Source organism: Drosophila elegans, unplaced genomic scaffold (assembly GCF_018152505.1).
Source record: "Drosophila elegans isolate 14027-0461.03 unplaced genomic scaffold, ASM1815250v1 contig_349, whole genome shotgun sequence".
NCBI classification, from domain to species: domain Eukaryota; kingdom Metazoa; phylum Arthropoda; class Insecta; order Diptera; family Drosophilidae; genus Drosophila; species Drosophila elegans.
The window spans coordinates 881,100-890,983 of NW_024545729.1; the positions used below are offsets into that span (position 1 = coordinate 881,100).

At 41.7% G+C, this 9,884-nt stretch overlaps 1 protein-coding gene across 2 annotated transcripts; it reads right to left on the reverse strand.

Annotated features, from left to right (window-relative positions):
- Positions 1-499: 499 nt before the first annotated feature.
- LOC108145293 (protein BCL9 homolog) lies at positions 500-9,884 on the reverse strand. Of its 2 annotated transcripts, XM_041708616.1 has the most exons (7): positions 9,499-9,884; positions 9,131-9,441; positions 8,701-9,066; positions 7,767-7,988; positions 3,499-5,523; positions 2,650-2,846; positions 500-2,584 (listed from the first exon to the last, which is right to left on the reverse strand). In XM_041708616.1, the coding sequence occupies exons 2-7, from the start codon at positions 9,318-9,320 to the stop codon at positions 992-994; spliced, it is 4,593 nt and encodes a 1,530-aa protein (XP_041564550.1). In that variant the 5' UTR covers positions 9,321-9,441; positions 9,499-9,884; the 3' UTR covers positions 500-991. The 2 variants fall into 2 exon arrangements, with proteins under 2 accessions (XP_041564550.1, XP_017126101.1); XM_017270612.2 differs by having other exon boundaries at positions 3,514-5,523; positions 9,131-9,884.

Genomic DNA, 9,884 nt, shown 5'->3' on the forward strand with positions numbered 1-9,884 from the left:
ACAATTTACATACGTGTGTTTCGACTGCCTCAAGCTTTCGGCGTTATAAAACCTTGAAAATAGGTTTTACAAAAGGCTACCTACTACTATTGACATTGCAGAGTGTATTTTTATTTCAGCCAAAACTTTGCATCGGAGTAATGGAGACATTTGTGACGCACTAAATATGTATGTATGTAGACCTTATAATTCACCTGAAAACAGGGTAAAAACGTTATTTGCACATACACAAAAAAAAAATGGCTAGATTGACTCTCCTAGTGATGCTGATTAGGAATATCTATACTTAATAGGCAAATTTCTAACTGAAATTAAAATACTCTCTGCAAGGGTATAAATATGCACTTTTTTATAGCTATTTCAAAACCATTATTTTTTGTGGGCCACAGCTAGAATCGAATCCAAAGCACGGAGAAACGGAACAGAAGCATCCAAAGCTTTTGCGTTATATTTTAGACAATATTGTTCTTTCATCCAAATGGAGCAAAAAAGGATGTAATGTTTTTCATTATCTTTTTAATGGAAGAATTTACAGTTCTCTTAACATGGGTTATAATAAAGTTGAGAATAATATATATTAATAGCGTTTTACATATGTATATTTTCTTAATTGCATTTAACACAGAGAGCAGCGTACATATTAATTAATAACAGAAAAATAGCTGCAAATAACTAAATTTTCGATGTTTAAATATTTGTACATATTCGCAAAGCGATTACCTATCGTGTTCAAACATGTATCCAAATACAGATCCAAACCTGTCTAAACGAATGGGATGCTAGATTTTACTTGAATGTGGCTCGTCGAAATGTTGCAAATAAAGTATTTCGTTACTAATGTTGTAATTGTAATTGCATTTACAAATGTTTATTTTCTCCTTTGCAAAAACATCTACGGTAATAAGCTTAGTAAAAATCTTATTTAGAGATGGATGTCTTATCTCGGAGACTAGTAAACGATACATGGCGAGGGCGGCAGCTTTACAAGTGTTCATTTATTCACAAAGAACGCTGGATTTGGTGATAAGTTGGGCGGCATAGTGATCATATTGCCATGCTGCTGCTGGTGCATCTGTTGTTGTTGCTGGCTTCTGGTGTTGGTTGCGTACAACTGCTGTTGGAAGCTGTGATATTGCTGCGCGTACTTCAGATCATTCGATGAGGGACCCACGAAGTTAATGCCAGAAACGCCGTTCGTAGCACCAACATTTCCGGAAGCTGACATTAAATTATTATTGCTGGGTCCAATTAAGGACTGACCCTGACCCTGCCCTTGCCCCTGCCCTTGCCCTTGCCCTTGCCCCTGCAGCATCTGGCCCTGCGCCACTGCAGGGCCTACTCCCATTCCAGTCTGATTTTGACATATTCCGCTGGGCATGGTTTTAAGGTGCTGAGGCTTGGACTGATTCGATTGTTGCGAGGCTGCAAACATGCCTGGTCCGGTGCTGTTGCAGGCAGCGTTGTTGAAAAAGGCCGTGGGGTCCCCGCCGCAGTCCAGGCCATCTGAGGCATGTGCAAACTGAATCTGCCTGTTGACTGAGGCCTGCATGCGTGGGCCCATTGTATGTGGTCGCATGCCATGCGGGCGCATTCCGCGTATCATGGACGACTGCCCCATATTCATTGGCACGTCGTGGCCGGCCAAGCCTCCCTCTTCGTCCATGATAGCCAGCTGATTGCAGTTCTGGAAAAAGTTAATGCCGTTGCCAGCTCCAGGGTTGTTTGTGATCTTGTTCTGGTGCTGCTCGCCGGGAGAGTTCATCAGCATGGCTCCTGATCCTGATCCAACCATCATTCCGGACATTCCCGGACCACTGTCCCCAGAGGGTGGACATACCGGGGAACCATTTCCCACGGCAGCCATTTGGGGATGAGCGTACCTCTGCAGAAACTCCAGACTAGGTGGCATTCGCACGTTGCTAACTCCATTGTTGTTGTTGTTGTTGTTGGCGTTCTGCGGCCTCACTGGCATGTACTGAATGGTGTTTGGTGTACTCGCCCTCACCTGTATGTTGGGATTGAAATTCGAACCAAAGCTGACTGGCATTCGACCCATCATTCTGGCACCAGGGGGCACAACGCCTGGGAAGTTTGGAGAGTTTGCTTGTCCAGGACCAGGACCAGGAACTGGACCGGGACCGGGACCCAAGGGACTCTCTCTTAACCCTCCATTGGGTGAGTTTGGGTTGAAGCCAGGAGCTCCGTTTGGTCCGCCTGGAACGCACATCTTAGGATTTAGCATTCGCTGACCCATAGAGTTCATCACGGCATTCATTGGATTGCAGTTGTTCTGATTAAGGGCATCCATTCCTGGTCCATCCAATCCCGCCGAAATCATTGCATGCTCGATATTAATGTCCACCGATCCCGAACCGCCCATCATAGCCATTCCTCCAGTGCCGGCTGGACTCCCCATACTGGACACACTGCTGGTTAGTTGTTGGGACATCTGCGCCAGTGAAGAGATTGGATCGAAGTTCTGTGCCATCTTATTCGGCGGAGGTCGATTGCCGCTGTTTGGATTCAGAGGAATATTATCGGAACGCCGAGCAAACTGTCCGGATCCTCCTTGCGAAGCTTGACGCTGTAGAAGAACCGTAGGAATATTGATAAGTAAGTAAGTAAGTAAAACTAACTAAAGTGTTATACCTCCATCTGCATATTGGGAGTGCCTATTTTATAGGCATTTAATGCTGAATTCGTATTGCTTTGCATATGCGGGTGTGGATTAAAAATCACGCCAGGACTGGAGTTAGCAAATCTAGCTTCTATATTTGCCTCTATGAGACCATTTCCTGGCGACCGTTGACCTTGTGGGCTTGGCCGTCTACTTTTTATGTTATCACCTGTAAGAAAAGCTTTGTTAGAACCATTTCAAGTTTTTAAGTTTTTGATCAGAACATTTTTTGATCAGAACGCAATATGTACTTTTTACCTTAAACACTTGATATTTGTAAAACTAGCTTGACGAACTAACAAAAATAATATTTTAAATTAAAAATTGTTGTAATCGTCGATCAAATAGTTTTGCTTGAGAGATGGTCAGCCGGACAAACGGATTGATTTACACAAGATAGCTAGTTTCGTCAAACGAAAGCAGACAAAAAAATATAATAACTTAGCTCAATTTACCATTTGATTTATGGCAGCCACAATATTTGGAGTTTTATATGTTGATAGCTTTCAGACTGCACGAACAAGGTGCATGGAACGTTATGACCAATATAACAGACAGATATACTGTTATACAATATAGATTGTTATACAATACTGGAATCTGATTTAGCTAAAACTTGTAGTATAGGTCCGAAATCATATAAAAAAAATATAAAACAAATTTAACAATAACGAAAAATACGCGAATAACTCGAAAAAAAAACTATTTTACAAATTAGTCACTTGACTGCATTACAAACCTCTGAGCGAAACTATAATACCTTATACGGTAGACAAGAGTTTAAACATTTTGTTGTAAAAATAAAACAATGTTTGAATTACCAGCAGAAGACTGACCGAACGACTCCAATTCCTTTGGGGATAAATGGGACAGCGGTGTACTCGGGTTGCTGTTCAAATTATGAGTGGGAACGCCTGATGATCCGCTGTTTCGGTTCCGATTCTGATTCGACGGCGATGGGGTGTCCCCCTGAAAACAGTTCTTGTTTGCGGAGAGCACTCCCGTGGTGCCTGCCTGCGAGGATGACGTGATTGCCGGGGGAGCCGATCCGGACAGTGATGCCGTACCATCCATGATGGGTGAGTTGGTGGGCAAACCCATCACTGCGCTAGTTGTGCGCGGTGAGGGCAGAGACAGGTTGTTCGGACTCGACGGATTCGGCGATTGAGTAGCTATGGGCACTGAAGCAGATCGCTGGGTGGAATGGTATGGCGGTGGGGGTCCCTGCAGAGAGCGCACTTGGTTGTTTGACGGATTGCCACCATTACCAGGATTACCAGGTGGCGGCTGCGGCGGGGCGACAGGTCCCGCAGCTTGCCTGGCCTTGCCCCCTTTGAGCCGGTCCTCGAAGAATTGCTGTTGGATCTTCGACCACTCCATTTGAGCCACCCCCCCTTGGTGTGGATGCGTCAGGTTGTCTTGATTTGGGAGTTCTTTAGACATGTCTGGAACCGATCCGATGACGTTCACGTTGCAGCTCGTGTTGCCAAACGAAGCCATCATGTCGGTTGAGTTCCCCATCATACTGCTATTGGGAGCACCAGAGCTTGAGCAATGTATATTCACATTTAGCGCGCCCGCAGAAGCTCCACTTACAGCCCCGGGTCCACATTGCAGGCCGCTCTTTTGACTGTTGCTACATCCCATTACAGCCCCAATATCCGAAATCACATCACCGGGGAGCATCACCTCTTCGGAAAGTCCTGTAGTCCCCGCTAGGAGCTCCGGCTTCACGTTTCCGGGCAAGTGCATTTGTCGCATCTGCGGATTTATTATAGTTCCTCCTCCACTCGGCATGCCCATAATCAGGTCTCCCGGTATTTTCGGCATCTGTGAATTCACGTTGGCTCCCACTGAATTGTCATTTTCAGGAAAGAGAAATTGGTTCATTTTCTTTATTTTTGCCAGCTGCTCTTCCCTGTGCTGACGCTGTTGTGGGGTGAGGTTTTCGTCTGGAACCTTAACTCCTTGCAGCGAAACGATGTTGTTTTCGTGCGTCAAACTTTGATCGCCTCCCTTTGAGACCTGTCCCAAATCAACACCAGCAGCCTCTAGTATCTTTATTGCCTGAGACTCGCTGGAAGCGCTGATACCGTCTATATTGTTTCGCGAATTTGGTGCAGGACCACCGGCACCGCTGTTTCCGGCTCCGCTCTCCCAGCACATCAGTTCATTTTCATTGGCCAAGGGATCGGACTGGTCCACAAAGGTGTTGCTGGGCGCATTGGCAGAACTGCGTTTGCCGATCTCATTTTGATTAAACTGGGTTTTCAAGAGGCTCACAGACTTTGAGTGAGACGGCTGCTGTGTTGTCTTTGATACAGAATTGTGTGCACTTTGTGCCATCGGCCCTCCCGGTCCCATTCCTAGCCAGGGCATTCCCAAGTTACTGTGCCGCTGCAACTTGTTCATCTTCAAGGGGTTTTTCATAAAGAAGTCTTCGAGAAAGTTTTTTGTCGCTGGCTGGGTGCAGTGGTACGCAATAATGGTTTGGAACTGACCGCTCAGAACAGATTCGGCCCCTTTGTTTGCCAGTTGAGTTGAGAACACGAATATGTGATTTTGCTGTTGCATGTAATCCAAGCAATTGCCACCACCCGAAGTGTTGCCATTGCCGGGCAGATGACCACCAACTCCAGCTGCTGCTGTTCCTGGTCCTGCTGCACTCACATGAGACGCATTCATTCCAAGAGCCAATATGCTTGACATGGGCGGGTTACTTAAAGATTCACTTATAATATCGGTCAACGGATTGCAGCTACCGTCTCCTATTTCATCATTATTTATCGCCGAGGATGATGTCTTTTTTTCCGTGATATTTTCGGTTGTATTTCTTTCTATTTTCACTAAGTAAAGTAAAGGTACAAATTTTAATTAGGTATACCTAAACATATTCAACCATGCTCCTGTTATCTCAAATTTTAAATTATGTGGTTTCACAAAGCACCGCCAAAAACTATTTCTATATATTCCATTTTTACCATAATCAGTACATAAGATTTTAGGAACAAATTTTAAATTTAATATCGGATAATTATTATTATACTCGTTACTAGTAGAGTGTTCGTTGAAAATCATAAACGTTTTGACGTATGAACGTCTTAATCTCGAAAACTATTAAAGCTATTATAAGCGTCGGTCCAGCTAAGCGTTGAACCAAACTTAACGTACCTTTAGCGTTGTTGTCTGGTTTCGGCGATTAAACAACGCATATATATATATATATATATATATATATATATATATATATATATATATATATATATATATATATATATATATATATATATATATATATATATCTTGATGAGGTAATGATAACGTGACGATCGTACCTTCAACTTCACAGCAACAAAAAAAAACATTTGGGCGTTTTTTCAGAATTTCGAAGTTTTACGGAAGATATTGAGGTTTAATATGTCAACTTTGGTCAATTTAAAAAAAACAGCACCTACTATTTATCTTTATGATTGGTAGGAGCAACCTTGACGATGTCTTCAGCAATTACTTTTTAAATATATTTTTTTGTTATAAAAAAACTTTTTTTTCTGTGTTTTTTTCCTTAAAATAAATAACATTTATTTTTCTTATTGCATTTGGGAAAGTGCTACAGCCACAGATTTCTCATTTTTCAAAAAATTAACAAATATTTGAGAAGCACGAGTTTTTCGGTGCGTGCACAGCGGTACAAAAGTTGGAAAAGCCGCACAAGCTAGACGACGGAACGCACTGCTGCCGACTGTTGCTTAAAATCCAATTTTTTATTAAAGTACATCAATACAATGTCCAGGAGAACACAGCTCTGACACCTGATCATAAATAAATTATTTTTGACTATAAACCTTGGCCCATGTTTCCATTTTACTTAAAAAAGCTCTAATATGAATTTTCTTCACAGATTTATGGACTTTCAAATAAGCATAAAGAGCTTATTTATAAAGATCTAAAAGGGGTTTTTTTTTTCAAAAAAAGTGACATCGAAATGGATCAAGAAACTATTGGCATTATTGTTGCCGATGAGTTTTCTGAGTTTTTTGTTTTTTTCGGTCCATTTTTTGATCCGAGAAATACTCTGCACTGCAAATTTCAACCGCCAAAGATAACATTTTTCATATTTTTAGCTGGGCGTGACGATCGCTCCTCCAGAGACCATCTGAGATACATAGAAAAGCTATGTTATTTTCTGGTATTTATTCGCCGATCTTAGATTCATAAGACTAGTCCCAGATCGAAGTTTTGTTCTTACGGTCTTACTGTAAGTCAGCTGGGCTTGTTGACAAACGAAAAACCACTCAAATTTAACCCGCCATCCTGCAACTATATTTAATCATTATCTGCACTACAAATGTATTAGTAATATTTAAGAATGTAATATTATAACTACAATCTCTATAAATGTTTTTGGACCGCGTTCAACAAACGTGGCATATAAAGGAATCGGGAATGTTTCGTCGTCAACTTGTATTATTGTAGTAAACTTTGCTGAGCTTTTTTTAGCTTTTTCAGTCCATTTTTTGATCCGAAAGGATTTTTTTTTATTCTTTTAATTTTTTATTCTTTACGCCGGGGCCTGGTGTACGTTTACCCAGAGAAATCTGTACGCCGGCTATCCATTTCGACAGATGGCGCCACCTAAACTTCGATTGTTTTGTAGGGGAAATACTTAGTTTTAAGTTTATTGGCTGAGTAACGAGTGTCTAATAGTCGGGGAAACTCGACTATAGCGTTCTCTCTTGTTTTAAATTTTTAAGGTTCTATTAGCAATTTTCTTATCTTGCTAAGAAACTGTATTTTGCCGCCCTCTAATTACAGGAAATATAAATTGTCCATAAAACCAAGTTACCTTATGTACCCGCTGAATAACTTCGGTAATTCTGTTGTGTCAAAAGTATATGAATCTCGGCGGGTTTAAAGTAAGATTATAGAGATTTTTTCGAATTTATATTTTTGAAAGAAAATGTAAAAGCTATACTATTGTTGATACCTAAAAAATTAAGAATTTTAATCGATAGCCAGAGCATGGTTGATAACTTTTATACAAATAACTTACAACATGAGTTTAGACAAGATGATTAATTAATTGACTTACCGGTAGTAGCGGAATTGTCCTGTGAATTACCAATGGAACCGAACCCAACTGGAGACATGTTTGGCGAGTGGTTTTCTCTTTCTTCCTTTTTCATATTCACTAAGCTGCTCAGGACGTCGGAGGGTTCTTCCTTAATAGCAATGCCCATGGACAAACTGGAGACGGACCCTGTTCCGCACCCTGTGCCGGCGGCTAGACCTTTCGCTTTATTAGGTCCTTTTTCTGTTGAGAGGCATAATGTTACACTTTCATAAAAGACGATGTTCAGGCAGACTACTAGGTCAATTCGAGCCAAGGTTTAGATACCCTTGAAGCTTTTACGAGAATATAATATTTTATAAAACGACTATATTCATGTTTAATGCGTTTATGTAGCAATGTGGATTTTCCAAGAACTTTTTTGATCATTCCTATGGTAGGTAATCGGTTTCTTTGATCGATCTTCATAAAAATAAAACCGACATTATAAAATAGTAATTACCAGCACCTCCTCTCGTAGGTAACAATTTAAAACAAAGAAGCTAAACTAATTTTTAATTTCTTTACTAATTTTTTCTATGGGAGTCAAATCATATAGTCGCCCAAAACGTAATGTTCCGATTTCTAGGCTTCCTATTAAAGAAAGAAGACTTTTGGGAAAGTTTCATCCGGATTGCATTAAAACTGACGGACTAGTTTGCGTAGAAACGAACAGACGCACAGTGATGCTGATCAAGAATATATATACTTAATTATGTTGAAAAGGTCTCATTCAGTGCGTTTTAACCATTCGACCGAAGTTATAATACTTTCTAAGAGGGTATAAACATTAAAGGAGGAGAAAATTGGCGAATAGTTCGCTCTCAGAAGTTGTTTATTCGCGTTTAAGCGTAAATCGCAGGACTTCCGAAAGGGGAGGCAGAGCCTGTCTGAGTTTATGTTTAGACTGCCTTACCGCCATCCTCATTCTTCACACTGGTCTTCTTTTTCTTCGCCTGCTCTTCGCCATCGACCATTTGCGTGAGGCCAACCGTTGCAGACACACTGCTGCTGTTCGAGTGTTCGCTGGTGTTGTTTGGAGAGGCGACCAGGCACGAATTAATGCTGCTTGAGGAGTTCTGTCTGAGCATCGGCGGACCGGCAGCGCCCAAGGAAGACGACTGCGATGGCTGTGCGTCGGCCGAAATACCTCCTGCTCCACCTGCGCCACCGCCTCCCATTCCGCCCCCGCTGCCACCAGCTGGATCGGCGTTGCCCTTGTCATTACTTGATGATTGGCCGTTTTTCTCTGCACTTTCGTCCGGCATTATTTTGATTTGATCTGGGAATACAGCCAATTGGTATTAGGACTCCAGCAATTATAAATAAATGCGCGGTCGACTCACCCGGAGACAGAGTGGAAAAGGGCTCGATCTTCATAGTCTTTGGAGAGCTCCTGCTGGTTCCTGTCACTCCATTCCCATTCCCATTCCCAATGCCTACTCCAGCGCCAGCTCCGGATGCACTTGTTGAGGCATCGCTATTTAATTGAGGCTGTGATTGGGCAGGACTGCGGGGCATTGTTGTCGACATCATTGTAGGTGTGCCAACATGGAACAATTAGTTGTGCCTGCCTGAGTCGAATTTCCTTGGATGGGTTTGGCGTCTAAATGCTTAGGTTAATTAGAAAAGCCATCGCTTGGCTATCTGCGGTTCCCTGCAAACACATCCAATAAAGTCAGGCATATGCACATCAAATACAGCCCGCACGCACACTATTGCACTTATGCATGAGTTTCGAACTCCCGAATTATACGCGAATCAGGGCCAGATGCCTCTGGTGAGATCATTTCAAACACAAGCACTAAATGTATTTTCTTGTTTGTTTTGAAATCCTTTTGTGCTCAACTTAAATCATCCTGTTTCACAATTTTATGTATACATAGTTACTATCAACACTCATGAACAAAGCATTTACTGATGTAAGTTGTGTGCTTAGTCGTTGAACTCCAAACTTCGAAAATTAGTTATGAGTAAGCGTAGTCAAAAATGTTTTGGATTCTTGGTAAAAATACATATTTATAAGCATAACTCGCGAAATAGCATAATATAAAAATAAGAAATTACTGACGTTAAGAGTGACCAGATCGCGACAATTTG

Coding starts and splice junctions, on each gene's coding strand:
- LOC108145293 (XM_041708616.1), bottom strand. CDS start 9,320: ATGATGTCGACAACAATGCCCCGCAGTCCTGCCCAATCACAGCCTCAA. Junction 7,989..8,700: donor TGTGAAGAATGAGGATGGCG/GTAAGGCAGTCT, acceptor GCCTCTCAACAG/AAAAAGGACCTAATAAAGCG. Junction 5,524..7,766: donor GGACAATTCCGCTACTACCG/GTAAGTCAATTA, acceptor TACTTTACTTAG/TGAAAATAGAAAGAAATACA.